The sequence below is a fragment of the Somniosus microcephalus genome, chromosome 31, assembly GCF_052327205.1.
Source record: "Somniosus microcephalus isolate GS21.2 chromosome 31, FLI_Smic_1.0, whole genome shotgun sequence".
In the NCBI taxonomy this organism is placed as follows: Eukaryota; Metazoa; Chordata; class Chondrichthyes; order Squaliformes; family Somniosidae; genus Somniosus; species Somniosus microcephalus.
In genome coordinates, this window is record NC_141017.1 from 2810797 (window position 1) to 2828596 (window position 17800).

At 46.9% G+C, this 17800-nt stretch overlaps 1 protein-coding gene across 1 annotated transcript in view; it reads left to right on the top strand.

Annotated features, from left to right (window-relative positions):
* Positions 1-311: 311 nt before the first annotated feature.
* Positions 312-17800, top strand: part of LOC147097537 (spliceosome RNA helicase DDX39B-like) — a 33189-nt gene continuing 15700 nt past the window's right edge. The window contains exons 1-5 of the mRNA XM_085971469.1: positions 312-416; positions 1178-1390; positions 13615-13742; positions 14877-14969; positions 15455-15638. Coding sequence (XP_085827595.1) covers positions 1183-1390; positions 13615-13742; positions 14877-14969; positions 15455-15638 — 613 coding nt within the window. The 5' untranslated portion in view covers positions 312-416; positions 1178-1182. The remainder of the gene's footprint in view (positions 417-1177; positions 1391-13614; positions 13743-14876; positions 14970-15454; positions 15639-17800) is intronic.

Below are 17800 nucleotides of genomic sequence, written 5' to 3' on the forward strand. Positions count from 1 at the left end.
TGGGGATAGTGGGGGAGGTGGAGATGGAGGCGGATTGATGGTGGGGGAGGATGGAGGCGGATTGATGGTGGGGAAGGATGGAGGCGGATTGAGGGTGACGGTGGGGGATAAGAGCCGCCCTCACCGCTGAAGCCTTGCTGTGAACTGGTTAATAAAGTTTATTGAAGACTCTGGGGCGGCCTCACCCGGTTGATTGACAGCCGGCTCAGCCAATCGGATGATCCGGCTGCCCATGACGTTCAGTAGACCAGTACGGGGATCAGCCAATCAGCGCGGCTGTAGCAGCCGGACGGACAAACTGGCAGGCGGGCTGACCAATCAGCGTGAGGCAGAGGGCGGGACATCCGGCAACAGCCAAACCCGCGGAGAGCGCGCGGAGCGGCCATTTGCAGAGAGAGCGGGAGCAGCAACAGCGGGTGAGGGAAAGAGAGAGACCGGGGAGAGGGGGCCGGGGGAGAGATCGGGGCCGGGGCAGGGTGAGCGGGGGGTTTAGAGAGAGGCGGTCGGGCCGGGGGGAGCGGGAGCGGGAGCCGCGCTCTGAGTGCCGGCCTGGAATCCGGGGCCTACAGGCGGAGGCTTCTCGGCAACGCGCTCCCCCGGTGGAGCTACCGAGTGGCGGCTTCAGCCCGGGAGGGGGGGCTCCAGTGGAGGAGATGCCGGGATAGTGGCGGGGGGAGAGTGACGCCGGAGGGCCATTACAGAGCCGGGGGGGTGGGGAAGAGGAGGTCAGGCTGGAGTGGGAAGGGAGTAATGAGGGCCCCGGGATAGGGGGATGGAGGGAGGAGTGTCTCCCCCCCAGGGGGAGGGACACTGGGGGAGCGCGCCCCCCCCCCCCCCAGGGGGAGGGACAGTGTGGGGGGGGGGGAGACGGTGTGGGGGGGGGGGAGAGGTGCCTCCCCCCAGAGGGAGGGACAGTGGGGGGAGAGCCTCCCCCCCAGGGGGATGGACAGTGGGGGGAGAGCCTCCCCCCCAGGGGGATGGACAGTGGGGGGAGAGCCCCTGGGGAGCCAGTTGTGCTCCAGAGTGTCTCTGTATACCTGCCCTGGCAGTGCTGGGGACCTGAAGGAGATATGTTCCATATTTCTGCACTGCCACCCCCTCACCTCACTAGCGATGACTAACAATCACTTTTCTGAATTTTCTGAACCATGTAACAGTTGATGTTTGTTTCCATCAGACAAGATGGCAGAGAATGATGTTGAGAATGAACTGTTGGACTATGAAGAGGATGACGAGAACCAGACTGCAGCAGAGCCAGCGGCGGCTCCCACTAAGAAGGACGTGAAGGGTTCCTATGTCTCCATTCACAGCTCTGGCTTCAGAGATTTCCTTCTCAAACCGGAGCTGCTGCGGGCCATTGTGGACTGCGGCTTCGAGCATCCCTCAGAAGGTAATGTTTCAACCAGTATCCTCGACTGTTTCCTGCCTGTGTAGATCACGAGTCTCTATTCCTGCAGGTTATTTATAAGAATATAACAGCATAAGAATTAGGAGTCGGCCATACGGCCTCTCGAGCCTGCTCCGCCATTCAATAAGATCACTGATCTTTGACCTCAACTCCACTTGTAAATTCAAAATTTGCAGGACACCAAATTGGTGAGTATAGTTAATACTGAGGACGATTGCGACAAAATACAAGACTTTGAGAACCTTGCAGAATGTGCATGCAATTGGCAAATTAATTTCAATATAGATAAGTGAGGTGATGCATTTTGGTCAGAAGAATAATGAGGCCACATACTCTTTGGAAAATAAGTCTAAATAGGGTAGAGGAGCAAAGGGATCTAGGGGTACAGATACACAAATCACAAAGTAGCGAAACAGGTTAATAAGGCCAAAAATAAACAAAGCATGAGAACATAAGCAGGAGTCGGCCAATCGGCCCCTCGAGCCTGCTCCGCCATTCAATAAGATCATGGCTGATCCAATCCACTCCTCAACTCCACTTTCCCGCTCTCTCCCCACACCCCTCGACTCCCTTGTAGTTCAAATGTCTGTCAATCTCCGCCTTGAATATATTCACTGACTCCGCCTCCACAGCTCCCTGGGGTAGAGAATTCCACAGATTCACGACCCTCTGAGAGAAGAAATTCCTCCTCATCTCCGTCTTAAATGGGTGCCCCCTTATTCTGAAACTATGCCCCCTTGTTCTAGATACCCCCACGAGGGGAAACATCCTCTCAGCATCCACCCTGTCAATCCCCCTCAGAATCTTATATGTTTCAATACGATCACCTCTCATTCTTCTAAACTCCAATGAGTATCGGCCCAACCTGCTCAACCTTTCGTCAACCCCTTCATCCCAGGAATCAACCTAGTGAACCTTCTCAGTACTGCCTCCAGTGCAAGTATATCCTTCCTTAAATATGGAGACCAAAACTCTATGCAGTACTCCAGGTGCGGTCTCACCAGCGCCCTGTAAAGTTGCATTAACCTTCCTAAGTGCTTGTTGTACCTGCATGCTAACTTTTTGTGTTTCATGTACTCGGAGCCCCCGATCCCTTTGTACTGCAGCATTTTGTAGCCTCACTCCATTTAAATAATAATTTGCTTTTTCATTCTTCTTTCTAAAGTGGATAACCTCACATTTTCCCACATTATACTCCATCTGCCAAATTTTTGCCCACTCACTTAACCTATCTATATCCCTTTGCAGACTCTGTCCTCCTCACAACTTGCTAACCCACCTATCTTTGTATCATCAGCAAATTTGGCTACAGTACACTCGGTCCCTTCATCCAAGTCATTAATATACATTGTAAATAGTTGAGGCCCCAGCAGTGATCCCTGTGGCACCCCACTAGTTACTGATTGCCAACCTGAAAATGACCCATATATCCCAACTCTCTGTTTTCTGTTAGTTAGCCAATTCTCTATCCATGCTAATATATTACCCCCAACCCCGTGAGCTCTTATCTTGTGCAGTAACCTTTTATGTGGCACCTTATCGAATGCCTTCTGAAAATCCAAATAGACTACATCTACTGGTTCCCCTTTATCCACCCTGCTTGTTACATCCTCAAAGAACTCTAGCAAATTTTTCAAACATAATTTCCCTTTCATAAAACCATGTTGACTCTGTTTGATTGTATTATGATTTTCTAAATGTCCTGCTATTACCTCCTTAATAATGGATTCCAGCATTTTCCCAATGACAGATGTTAGGCTAACTGGCCAATAGTTTCCTGCTTTCTGTCTCCCTCCTTTCTTGAATAGTGGCATTATATTTGCGGTTTTCCAATCCACTGGGACCTCTCCAGAATCCATGGAATTTTGGAAGATTACAACCAATGCATCCACTATCGCTGCAGCCACTTTTAAGACCCTAGGATGCAGGCCATCAGGTCCAGGAGACTTGTCGGCCTTTAGCCCCATTAGTTTGCCTAGTACTTTTTCTCTAGTGATAGAGATTGTTTTAAGTTTCTCCCTCCCTATAGCCCCTTGATTATCTATTATTATTGGGTGTTTTTTGTGTCTTCTACCGTGAAGACTGATTCAAAATAATTGTTTAGAGTCTGCCATTTCTCTATTTCCCATTATTAATTCCCCAGTCTCATCCTCTGAGGGACCAACGTTGACATTAGCTACTCTCTTCCTTTTTATATACCTGTAGAAGCTCTGTTTTTATATTATTTGCTAGTTTACTCTCATACTCTTATCTTCTCCCTCTTTATTTTTTTTTTAGCCATCCTTTGCTGGTTTCTAAAAATGTCCCAATCCTCTGGCCTACCATTAATCTTTGCAACATTGTATGCCTTTTCTTTCAATTTGATACCATTGGGCAGGACCGGGACCGATGTCCTAGGGGGAGTGTTTGCTAGTGCTCTGGGGGAGGGTTTAAACTAAAATGGCAGGGGGTTGGGAACCTGTGCAGGGAGACAGAGGAAAGGGAAACAAGGATAGAAGCAAAAGACAGGAAGGAGAAAAACAAAGGTGGCAGAGAAATCAAGGGTTTAAATCAAACATGGCCACAGTAAATAATCATTCTAAAAGGTGTAAGAGTGTTAAAAAAACAAGCCTGAAGGCTTTGTGTGTTATTGCGAGGAGCATTCGTAATAAGGTGGATGAATTAGCTGCGCAAAGAGGTAAACGGATATGATACGATTGGGATTACGGAAACATGGCTCCAGGGTGACCAAGGCTGGGAACCCAACATCCAGGGGTATTCAATATTCAGGAAAGATAGGCGAAAAGGAGGTGGGGTAGCATTGCTGGCTAAAGAGGGGATTAACACAATTGAAAGGAAGGATATTAGCTCTGATGATGTGGAATCTGTATGGGTAGAACTGACAAATACCAAGGGGCAGAAAACGTTAGTGGGAGTGGTATACAGCCTTCCAAACAGTAATGCGGAGGTTGGGGATGGCATTAAAACGGGAAATTAGAGACGCGTGCAATAAGGGAACAGCAGCTATCATGGGTGACTTTAATCTACATATAGATTGGGCTAACCAAATTAGTAACAATACTGTGGAGGAGGAATTCCTGGAGTGTATACGGGATGGTTTCCTGGACCAGTATGTCAAGGAACCAACTAGAGATCAGGCCATCTTAGACTGGGTATTATGTAATGAGAAAGGATTAATTAGCAATCTTGTGCGAGGCCCCTTGGGTCGGAGCGATCATAATATGATCGAATTCTTCATCAAGATGGAGAGTGAAGTAGTTGACTGAGACTAGGGTCCTGAATTTAAATAAAGGAAACTACGACGGAATGAGGTGCGAGTTGGGTAGGATTGATGGGAATGTTACTCAAAGGGTTGACGGTGGATAGGCAATGGCAAACATTCAAAGATCGCATGGATGAACGAAAGAATTTATTCATCCCTGTTTGGCATAAAAATAAAACAAAAAAGGTGACTCAACCGTGGCTAAAAAGGGAAATTAGGGATAGCATCAGATCCAAGGAGAGGACATATAAATTGGCCAGAAAAAGCAGTAAACGGAGCAGTTTAGGATTCAGCAAAGGAGGACAAAGGGATTAATTAAGAGGGGGGGAAAATAGAGTATGAGAGTAAGCTTGCAGGGAACATAACTGACTAAAAGCATTTATAGATATGTGAAGAGAAAAAGATTGGTGAAGTCAAGGGTAGGTCCCTTGCAGTCAGAATCAGGGGATTTTATAATGGGGAACAAAGAAATGGCAGACCAATTAAATACATACAGGAAACTTTGTGATATCCGGCACTGACGGGACTGGCGTGTTGCCGATCTATCAAAACTGCCGGACATACAAAGTTAATGTTGAAGCATACGGAGGTTTTCATCTCCGTATCTGACAACAAACACTGTTGCTTAGCAACAGCTTCTAAAGAGTCGGCTGCAGCTGCAAGTGTCTGTAGCTGAAGCTGTTGCTATAGCTACAGACCTTGCAGTGGCTGACTGGGGGGGAAAAAAGAACGAGATCAAAAAAAACTTACAGAAAACGGCTCCTGATTTTTGCCGTTAGATCGAGTATTCCGGACATACAACCTCCGGATAAACCAAAGTTTCCTGTACTTTGATTCTGTCTTCACAAAGGAGGACACAAGTAACCTCCCAGAAATGTCGGGGAACATAGGGTCTAATGAGAGGGAGGAACTGAAAGAAATCAGTATTTGTAGAGAAATGGTGTTGGGGAAATTGATGGGATTGAAGGCCGATTAATCCCCAGGGCCTGATAATCTACATCCTAAGGTACTTAAGGAAGTGGCCCTAGAAATAGTAGATGCTTTGCTGGTCATCTTCCAAAATTCTGTAGACTCTGGAACAGTACCCATGGATTGGAGGGTAGCTAATGTTCAAGATTCAAGATAATTTTATTGCCATATGTAACTGGTACAATGGAATGCTTACTCCCCACTCACTCCCACAATATATAATTATAAAGAGCAAAAGTAAAAACAGGAATAAATACAGAAACAATAAGCAAATAAGTATAGCAATGACAGTCCAAGTTGCAAGATATGATGAATAGTGCAAAAAGCCTCTATTACCACTGGAAGTAATAGTAATGTAATATGATAATAAGTATATGGTAATATAAGTATATAATAATATATCTTTTCTATTATATAATAAAAAGATAGTTCTGTCTGGGCATCACTCAAAAGTTATAGAGCGTACCTACACATATGTTATATCAAATGAAAGCTTATGATTAGGGGAGTCTACTAGACGTCTTTACTTTTTGGTCAGACAAAAATTGTTCGGACAGACAAAAAACGGGGGGAAATCCGCTCATTAGCGGTTGACCAATCCTACCGCTCATTAGCGTTGAGTGACGTGATGGTTGACCAATCCTACAGTTCAGTGACCTGATGGTTGACCAATCGGTGCGTCATGGGGGGCGTTTCATGGCGTTTGTAAGGGTTTGGGGGCTTCTTTAAACTGGTTTAAAGTAATTTTACTCCCCCGACCGCTCCCACGCGACCCTTGGGTCTCCCCCTCCTCTATACAATCATTCCCGGGCCATCACCACCCACCCCCGGGGAACGCGTCCCTATGACCAGGCGCCCGCGCTTCCCCATCATGACTACTCAACAGCGAGGTCTCCCGCAAGTGAACTTCGGTCAGGATGGTGCTGGGTTGGGGGCCGTGCCCCACCCAGCTGGGGCCCATCTCCTCCCCGTAGGAGGAGTAGGCAAGTTCCTCCGGACCCTGTCCGTTTTTTCCCGAAGTTCGCTGCAGGGTCTCCTGGATTCGTCCAGTGGCGAGGTGATCCCCAACATTCTGTCTCCATATCTTCATTCGATGCCCAGCTCAGGCTGGGCGAAATGGCTGCTTCATTTTCGAATCTCCTGCAAAACTTAAAAGGACATGCAGCCAGGTCTCACTGACCTGCTGCCTTAGGTGGAGACATGGTCGGGTCCCTTGACCTCGGACCAAAATACAAACATTTGGCACACGTTAACTTAAACTCTTTAAACTTAAAACTGGTTATATGAAAACTAAAATTTAAAATACACCTTAAAAGCACGCTATATACACACACATAGCTATAATATAAATGCCGCCTGTCTCCGGACGGCCAGGCTAATCTCTGGCACTGTCACAGATGGCTGCAGCGAAGCTAGACTGCCTCCTGTCTCTGGTCCCTCGCAGCTTATGGCTGTTGAGTGGGGGCCTCTGTTCTCTGGCTTCTCCCTGGCTCGGGAGACCGCCCTACTCCACTGTAAAGTGGGTGACCATGCTTTCTTAGGCTGGGGCACCTGCTGAGACCTTCTGAGGGGTGCCTCTCTGGGGGAAACTTTGGCTGGCGGACCCTGAGCTTGGGTCACAGCCCCAGCTGGCTGGGAACCTTCTCCCCCATGTCCAAATAGCCCGCACTGTATAATGTACCTGGCAGCCTGCTGGTGCAAGTCTCTCTCTGGGTTTGTCTGCTTTTCCCTGGAAACAAGTCACAGTTCCTGTTTTTGTAGGCTGTGAACTTGAACTTGCATGGACAGCAAACTCATGTTCCCTCACCCAGGTGGCTTTAACTGGGGAATTTTGGACCTGCCTTTTTCCTGGGGCCAAAACTATCCCCTGTGTGCCTCCCTTGTCCTGGATTTCTGCTACTGGACCTGCTCGACAGGGGCCCCAGAACTCTCCTTTCCTGTTCCCTGGCTTAAACAGCTTACTCTGAATATGAATGGCTCCTCCCCCCCCCCCCCCCACACAAGCCACAGTGCTTGCCTGTGAACTCGGAACATGCTGTGGGCTGAGGATTCCTATTCTCAGGCTCACTCCTCACGGGCGGACCGTACCTCCGTTGTTGGAGGGGGTACACTGGTCCTGGTCCCCGCCTGCCTAGCGGGACCTGCTGGTGTTTTCCTACCACCCCATTGTCCACCCCTCCTCGCTGCCAGAGCTCCTCAAGACTCGGAGCTGTGGGCTGCGGTCTTGGGGTCTCTAATTCCCAATCCAGCACCGTTCTGGGTGTTGCCTGTGGGATGGTTCTACTTGGGCTGCCAGTAAAGTCCGGCTGACCTGCCTTCAGGCTGATCATGCAAATCATCCCCTTTGATGCATTTAAAGCCATGTTAAGGCTTTCTATCTCTGCCCTACAGGGGCCATGATCTGCTTCCTCAAACCTTAGGGCGCAGGCCAGCTTATAAGCTGCCTTTGCTTCCCTAAACCTTTCCTCCTGCTCTCTCTTCACACCCTTCCTAACCCAGCCACCTATACCCCAATAGGTCAGCCTACACGCTGCTGCTAACATTCGCAGGGCTACCCACATACTGAAAACGAGAGAGACAATAACTGATGCTTTCTCTAGATCCAGACCACTTATTAAATCAAAAACTGCCTCCACTCCTACCTGGCTCGCCATTTGTAAGGGTTTGGGGGCTTCTTTAAACTGGTTTAAAGTAATTTTCCTGGTCTTGCAGGACCAATTCCAATAAAACCAATTTTATTACAGCGGTTACGAATCGCTACCCCTCCTTTAGTTCTGAGTGGAGGAACTTATAATTAATTATATTAAAACGGAACAAGTGGTTTGGATGAGAGAAAAAAATCAAGTTTTATTACCTAAATAAACTACAATCCAAAGAATAAACTATCCCACACGAACACAGTAATTACATTTAAACTATATAACGGGGTTGCAGACGGCGAAAAAGAGGGATACAATGGCTACAATGTTATTTAAACAATCTTAGCAATACCCTTAAATCACCACCCCAAACTCCTGCTAGGTTGCCTTGTTGAGGAGTCAGAACACCCTGCTCACCTGTGGTCTAGCGCAGTAAGAGAGCGAGATAGCTTCTCAGCACCTATCTTTATACCTGGTGAGGCCCCTGCCGTTCTGCCTTGCAAGGGCTGTGTGCAAAATTCCCCACCCAAAAGGTCCAATACACAAGAGAAAGATGTGATTGGCTAACTCAAAGTGGTTAGACTGGGTTAATGTGTCTTCCGGAGCTCCCTGGGCTGAAACAAAAGAATGCAACAGCCCTATTGTCCAGTGCTGGGTGATTTAAAACCCATTCAATTGTTAAACGTTTCCCATTCAAGGTACAAAAGTCTCTTCTGCAGTTTAGATGTATCCACTCGATATACAAACAAATGCTAATAGCATTCAGTTGCTTTGTAAACAAAGCATTGTCCTTTGTCTTCATTGAACCTTACTTCCAGACACAGAAAGCTGCATTCCAAGCCCCTTTTGTCTTCGGCCATGTGGTGCGACAGCCATTTTTTTATCCCTGGAAATTTAAAAGCACTACGCCCAGGGATTCTTTAATCAAAAAAATGAATCTTCAGAACTGTAAATTATTGCGAATTCTTACAGTCCGCCCTTGGATACTTCCAGCTTGCTTGTAGTATCCTCTTGAAGAAATGAGCAATAATTTCTGACCCCTCACAAACAACCATCCCCTGTATTTACCTAATAGCTATCTGCCACTGATCCCCGTCCCGTCTATTCCCCTTAAATTCAAGAAAAAAAAACCATGGTACAGTAGGCATCTTACAGATACTTCAGTTTTCAACAAGGGGTCTCATACCCCTACACGCTTGTAAAATTATACAGTGTAAACCAAATTTACAATCACTTTTTTTTAACATCATAAGTTATTACAAAATGTTGCAATCTTAGTTACACAATGTAATCAAAATGATCCCAAGCATGGAGAGGGTCCTACGCCTCTGCTCAACTTGGAGTTGTCACAAACTGGTCCCAAGCACGGAGAGGATCCTACGCCTCTGCTCAACTTGGGGCTGCAACACAAAATAAAAAAAATCATTAAACAACATGCTTAAACGAACCCCGATCATCACGTGCCGATGATGGGTCGTGAAATTCGAGTGGGCATTGCTCCTCCCACTCAGGCAGTAAATGTACCTTCCACCCACCTTTGATCATAAACTTTAAAACAGGCAGAATGGATTTACAGACCAGTCTGCTCCGCCAGCCCCCAGCCGTTCCCTTGTCCTTTTGTGGAGGCGGGGTAACCCTCATGTTTAAAATTACTTTGGCACAGACCGAGACCGGGGAGTATGGGATCTCATGACTCCCAATCCCTCCCCCTCCCGTCTTCCCTTGACTGGCTGCAGAAAATGATGGGTGCCTGTGTGGCGGCTCTCCCTGGCCCCACACTGATCCGGCCACCCACTCATCCTTTCCAGCCACACTTATCCTCTTTGCCCGTGGGCCCCCGGGTGAGTTCCTCCCTCCCCCGACCGCACCCACGCGACTCTTGGGTCTCCCCCTCCTCTATACAATCATTCCCGGGCCATCACCACCCACCCCCGGGGAACGCGTCCCTATGACCAGGCGCCCGCGCTTCCCCATCATGACTCCTCAACAGCGAGGTCTCCCGCAAGTGACGCCCAGGGATTCTTTAATCAAAAAATGAATCTTCAGAACTGTAAATTATTGCGAATTCTTACACGTTTGTGGGCAGGGCCTAATCCTTCAAACTGCCGCTACTGAGGTGAGTGGCGGCCATTACAGACCGGCCGGGCCTGAAGCTTAAAAAAATTCTCTCTCTTTTCCCCCCCCCCCCCCCCCCCCTACAGACCGGCCAGGCCTGAAGCTTAAAAAATGTCTCTCTCTCCTCTTCCCTCTCTCTCTCTTTCTCCTTCCCTCTCTCTCTTGCCATGAGTGCGGGACCGGGAAAACCAGGGCTTTCACACGAGCCGGCCCCGACCGATATCGGACACAGGAGTCCGGAGCGAAAGGCGTTCCACTGCTGCCTGGCCAACCGGGTCCAAAGGCCCGCCGCGTTAACCATGAGGAACCCCGGACTCCCGGTGTCTGATATGCTCCGTTCTGGAACCGGGGTGAGTCGGAGAGAGGGGCAGGGGGAGAGAGAGAGGGTGAGGGAACTTCCCGCCGACCTCACAAAATGGCGGCCGCCCTTCAACTGCAGTGTCTCTCTCTCTTCCCCCCCCCCCCCCCCACAGTATCTCTCTTCTCCCCCCCCCCCCCCAGACACACTCTTTCTCTCTTCTCCCCCCAGTCTCTCTTTCCCCCCCCCCCCCCCCAGTCTCTCTCTCTCCCCTGTCTCTCTCTCAATCCCTGGGCCCCTCTTCCCCCCCAGTCTCTCTTTCCCTCTCTTTCCCACACAGACAGACAAACTCATTTTTATATATATATATATATATTCTACTTTTTTCATAACATGCCCTCAAAAACCCCTCGGCACCGCCGGGCACTCCAGCTAGTATATGTTTATATATAAATATAAGTATAGGTTAAAATGCAATGTGCAAAGTACAAATGAGTTATAAGTTATATGTTAAAGTTGAAGTACAAGAGTCCTATGTGCACACACTTCAGTGATCAAGAATGTTCTTGTGCACTCACGGTTCATGTGATATACCGTTCCAGGGTGAAGGGGGGGGGGGGGGGAAGGGAGAATGTGACTATGATATGTGGGGCAATGTTTCCCCACTGTTCAAAAAAGGTGGTAGAGAGAAAACGGGGAATTATAGACCGGTAAGCCTGACATCGGTACTGGGGAAAATGCTAGAGTCCATTATAAAAGATGTAATAGCAGAGCACTTGGAAAAGTGACAGGATCGGACAAAGTCAACCTGGATTTACAAAAGGTAAATCGTGCTTGACTAATCTACTGGAATTTTTTGAGGATGTAACTGGTAGAATAGATAAGGGAGAACCAGTGGATGTGGTGTATTTGGATTTTCAGAAGGCTTTCGATAAGGTCCCGCATAAGAGATTAGCGTGTAAAGTTAAGGTACATGGGATTGGGGGCAAGGTATTGACTTGGATAGAGAACTGGTTGGCAGACAGAAAGCAAAGAGTTGGAATAAACGGGTCGTTTTCCGAGTGGCAGGCAGTGACTAGTGGGGTACCGCAGGGGTCGGTCCTTGGACCCCAGCTATTGCAGTACATTTCTTAGAAGCCCCTGTTATTTCTTGATTTATACTCTGTCCTACAGTATAGCTACTGTTAGGGGGCCTATATACTACTCCCACCAGTGACTTCTTACCCTTACTATTTCATATCTCCACCCAAACTGATCCTACATCTTGAGAATCTGAGCCAATATCATTCCTCACCACTGCAGTGATCTCATCCATTATTAACAGAGCTACCCCACCTCCTTTTCCTTTCTGCCTATCCTTCCGAAATGTCAAATACCCCTGAATATTCAGTTCCCAGCCTTGGTCACCTTGCAACCACGTCTCTGTAATACCCATTTATTTCTATTTGTGCCGTCAACTCATCTATCTTGTTACGAATGCTGCCTTTAATTTTATCATCATTTTTCCTTACTCTATTTTCTGGTGCACTCTTATGCTTGTATGCTCTGCCCCTTCCTGATGCATTCTGGTTATCGTTGCCCTACACTATTGCCTTCACCTTTCTCTTTGACTTCCTAAAGACCCCTTCACCTGAACCCCTATTTTCTATTTCCAGCTTAGGTTTATCTCCCATCCCCCTGCCAAGCTAGTTTAAACCCTCCCCGACAGCATTAGCAAAAACTCCCCGCGAGGATATTGGTCCCATTCCCGTTGAGGTGCAACCCGTCTGGCTTATAGAGGTCCCACCACCCCCAGAAACAGTTCCAATTCCTCAGGAATCTAAAGCCCTCCCTCCTACACCATCTCTCCAGCCACGCATTCATCTGCTCTATCTTCCTATTTCTGTACTCACTAGCATGTGGCACTGGCGGAGATTACTACCTTTGAGGTCCTGCTTTTTAACCTCTTTCCAAGCTCCCTGAACTCTGCCTGCAGGACCTCATCCATCTTTCTACCTATGTCGTTGGTACCGATATGGACTACAACCTCTGGCTGTTCACCCTCCCCCCTCAGAATGCCCTGCATCCGTTCAGTGACCTTGACCCTGGAACCAGGAAGGCAACATACCATTGTGGAGTCACGTCTCTGGCCACAGAAACGCCTGTCTGCTCCCCTAACTATTGAATCCAATTGAAGCACTGGGGTTCATTTCTAGAGGGATAGAATTGAAAAGCAGAAAAGTTATGTTAAACTTGTATAGAACCTTGGTTACATCACACTTGGAGTGCTGTGCACAGTCTGCTTTCCATATTTACTAGGATGAGCACAGAACTGAGCAGGTCTAACCTTCAGGAAAGATTGAGCAGGCTATGGCTCTATTCTCTAGATAAGAGAAGGCTGAGGGATGGGTGACCCGATAATGGTCTTTAATTAAGATTATAAAAGGGTTTGAAAGTTAGAGAAGATGTGTCCGCTTGTGGGTGAGTCTAAAGCTAGGGGCCATCAATATAAGAGAGTCACTAATAAATCCAATCGGGAATTCAGGAGAAACTTCATTGCCCAGAGAGTGGTTAGAATGTAGAACTTGTTTCCACAAGGAGTGGTTGAAGTGAACAGCATAGATGTGTTTAAGGGGAAGCTAATTACACACATGAGGGAGAAAGGAATCTAAAGTTTATGCGGATGGGGTGGGAGGAGGCTTGTGTGGAGTGTGAACACCGGCACGGAGCCTTTGAGCCAAGTGGCCTGTTTCTGTGCTGTACATTGCAGACAGGAATTTGCAAGTGTAAGTGATGGTGGCACAAGTGGGGTTGTATGAGCTTTGTTTTCCAGTGTTTTATTGCACATTGGCCAGAGCTCCATAGAATGACATGGTGAACTCGATACAGCCCCAAATATGTGTAGTGCGGCACAATAACTGGTGCATCTACTCCCTCTCTGCAGTTCAACACGAGTGCATTCCTCAGGCCATTCTCGGGATGGACATCCTCTGTCAGGCTAAGTCTGGAATGGGAAAGACCGCTGTGTTTGTCCTTGCTACTCTGCAGCAGTTGGAGGCCGTTGACGGACAGGTAATTTGTCAGAGGAGACTGCCGGGTTAGAACTGCTAACCACCTGAATAGTGTATTCAACATGTACTTTAACAAGCTGATATCTCACTGAACACAAAATACTGCAGATGCTGGGAATCCTGATCTGGTGATTGTTGGTTTGTTTAGATGGAAATTGAAACTGACCTAGCAAATATTTCCTGAATGCAGTGGGAGCTTCATTGGCTCTGATCCCAATGCCACCTATCCCAGCGATCCACTGGATCTATTCCAGAAATGCCACTCCTTGCATCAGCCTGTCAATGTTATCTGCTCCTGTCTGACATCAATCAACCCCGCAGGCACAGGGTTCCGTGTATTTGTACGCTGTTTCTCTCTGGCTTTGTGCCCAGGCTATTGCTAAATGCAAGACCAAAAGTTGAGATTTCTCGATTATTCTGCAGGATCAGCCCCTTTCATTGTGGAAGATAATGAAGGTTCCAACTTCAAGTCCACTGTGCTAGTGAGGTAAACATTCAGCTGGCGTTCCTACTTCTAGTGGTTCCTGCTGAATGGGTGTGTGGGGATCTCTGGGAGGAGCAACATTGCTCAGCTGTGATGCCTGTTCCCTTTGCTGTGTGAACAATAGGCTGGTGAGGAGCTGGCGCCCACAGGAGAGGAACTAGCATTTGAAGTTGTGCACACTTACAAAGTTGGCAAACAACTTTAGGGTTTGAGACAAACAAATGCCAGAGATACTCAGCAATTGCAGAGAGAACTGAAAAGTTAACATTTCAGGTGTGCACTCTTGCTAATCTATATTTCAGATAGTTTTGAAGAAAAGATTTTCTACATTTGGAAGTCTATTTTGAGATGACAGATCCTCTGTGACCGTCGGAATCTTGTTCGACAAAAATTCTGTGTTTTTTATTGCAGAAGCTTAAATTATTTTTATAAAACTGGATGGATCATCAAAATACAAATATTCAGGCGCACCAGAGTGTTTCATGTTACACTAACTGTGTGCATCTGTATTGGGAGAAGTCTATAGTTTGTTTTGAGCTCATTAGCACACCAGATATCAGCCAGTAGATGTATTGTTTTTCGAACCTTGTTCAGAGTGGCTGCACGTTTCATTTTGTTCCCCCAATTTTCTCTTGTTTGGCTCCAAAACAGGTGTCTGTTCTTGTCATGTGCCATACAAGAGAGCTGGCTTTCCAAATCAGCAAAGAATATGAGAGGTTCTCCAAGTACATGCCAAACATCAAGGTAAGTTCCCACACAGGACTGCCAGCCTTTTAAGTACATCTATTTTTATCCTATCCAATTTCTCTACTACCTCCTCCTTTACTGTGCCATTGACAGCATCCTCTTTAGTGACAGATGCAGAGTACTCAGTTAGTACCTCTGCCTCACAGAGGATCTCCTTTTTGGTCTCTAGTCGGCCCCATCCTTCTGTTATGGCTGAGTTTAGTATCCCCATAACTCCTATTATGTATTTATACCAGATTTTTATTTAATATTGGTATCCTCTAAATATTAATTTTATCCCTTAGATCTAATTATTTACTGATTTTTAAAAAATATTTACTGTTGCTCCTTGGTTTAAGTTACATAGCAGCCAATTCCCACGTTCACCAAATTCCCATTTTTAACGTCCTCACTGCAATTCACCTGACTCGTGCCCTCGCCCCCAAGTTCTGTGCTTTTACAGATTTCCCTCTAATTGTAATCTCATTTTTTGTTTTAACCAGGCAGCTGTATTCTTCGGAGGGTTGTCAATCAAAAAAGACGAAGATATCCTGAAGAAGAATTGTCCTCATATTGTAGTGGGGACCCCGGGGCGAATCCTGGCCCTCACGCGGAACAAGTCGCTCAATCTGAAATACGTCAAACACTTTGTTTTGGATGAGTGTGACAAGATGCTGGAGCAGCTCGGTTAGTGAGCGCTTCTCAATTTGTTTTTTGTGGTTAAAGCATTTTATTAACTAGCATTTTTCTCATCTGTCAGGCCCAACCTTTCTGAAAGTTCTCATTCAAAACCAGGCTCTGCTATTTAATGTCTATGGTTGCTTATCACATCTGTCAAAGGGCAGAATGAAGAACTATAGCTCTGCAGTCTTGTTATGTCATTCGAATCAGGAAGGCGCCTGCTTTGATTCTTGGACTAGGCTGAGTTAATCACCATTTTTCTGCAGCTACAATTGGTTTCAGCATCCTGGGCTGCGAAGGCGGAAAATCAGGCAGGTTCCTGCCCCTCGTCACTGTCCAGTCACTTCTTTCATTCCCCCTTGCCCCTACCCTATGGTGGAACAGCCTACGGTCTGGGGCGCAAATGAAGAATAACCGTTTGCAGAAGATACTGGAGAGCAGGGTAAACGATCCATGGCAGCCTCCACATCACACTGGCTGCAGCTAGATCCACCTGGGTAGAATGTCCTGGGGTGGGGGGGCGAGTCTTCAGATGAACAGTGGGAGGTGTTCAAAAAAGTATTTGGCAGAATGCAAGACCAGTACATCCCCTACAAGGCAAGAGCTCCGCTTCTGTCATTTAAACAACCTTGGTCAACAAAAGAAAGGGCTTAAGCAACTAAGAATAGCGGCGATCACATGGACTGGGAGAGATATAAACAACAGCAAAGGGATACAGAGAAAGTAGTAAAAGCTGCAAAAGAAAAAAGGGAATATGAGAATCTTACGAGGGATAGCCAGGACAACACTAAAGCTTTTTGCAAGTATATTAAGAGAAAGCGGGTGGCTGAGTAATTTGGGTCCCTTAAAGACAGACACGGGTGATACTCTAATTGAAAATCAGGAAATGGCAGACTTACGCAATACTTTATCGGTCTTCACAGTAGAGGAAGAGGATAAAGTACCAGAGAAATGAGGAAAAGTAAAAATAAATCAAGGGGAGGAACTTACTAGATTTAATAGAAGTATTTAAAAAAAAAAGTAATGGAGAAAATAATGAGACTAAAGCTAGACAAATCTCCAGGACCTGATGGTTTCCACCCCAGGGTATTGAGTAGGTGAGGAAATTGTAGATGTTCCAGTCATGATCTTTCAAAACAGTTTCAATTCAAGAATTGTGCCCTTGGATTGTAAAATTGCCATTGTTACTCCATTATTTAAGAGAGATAAGGCAGGGAATTATAGGCCTATTAGTTTAACGTCTGCTGTGCAGAAGTTACTAGAATCTTATTAGCGACAGTAGAATCATAGAAAGTTACAGCACAGAAGGAGGCCATTTCGGCCCATCGTGTCCCCGCCGGCCAACAAAGAGCTACCCAGCCTAATCCCACTTCCCAGCTCTTGGTCCGTAGCCCTGCAGGTTACAGCATCCCAAGGGCACATCCAAGTACTTTTTAAATATGCTTAGGGTTCCTGCCTCTACCACTCCTTTCAGGCAGTGAGTTCCAGACCCCCCACAACCCTCTGGGTGAAGAAATTTCCCCTCAAATCCCCTCTAAACCTTCCACCAATTACTTTAAATCTGTGCCTCCTGGTTTTTGACCCTTCTGCTAAGGGAAATAGGTCCTTTCTATCCACTTTATCTAGGCCCCTCATAATTTTATACAGCTCAATAAGGTCTCCCCTCAGCCTCCTATGTTCCAAGGAAAACAGACCCAGCCTATCCAGTCTTTCCTCATAGCTAAGATTCTCTACTCCCAGTAAATCTCCTCTGTACCCTCTCTAGTGCAATCACATCTTTCCTGTAATGTGACCAGAACTGCACGCAGTACTCTAGCGGAAGCCTAACTAGCCTTTTATACAGTTGAAGCATAACCCCCCCCCCCCCCCCCCGCTCTTGTATTCTATGCCACGGCTAATAAAGGCAAGCATTCCGTATGCCTTCTTAACCACCTTATCTACCGGGCCTGCTACCTTCAGGGATCTGTGGACATGCACTCCAACGTCTCTTTGTTCCTCTACACTACTCGGTGTCCTACCATTTAATGTGTATTCCCTTTCCTTGTTAGCCCTCCCCAAATGCATTACCTCACACTTCTCTGGATTGAATTCCATTTGCCACTGTTCTGCCCACCTGACCAATTTATTGATATCTTCCTGCAGTCTACAGCTTCCTTCTTCAGTATCAA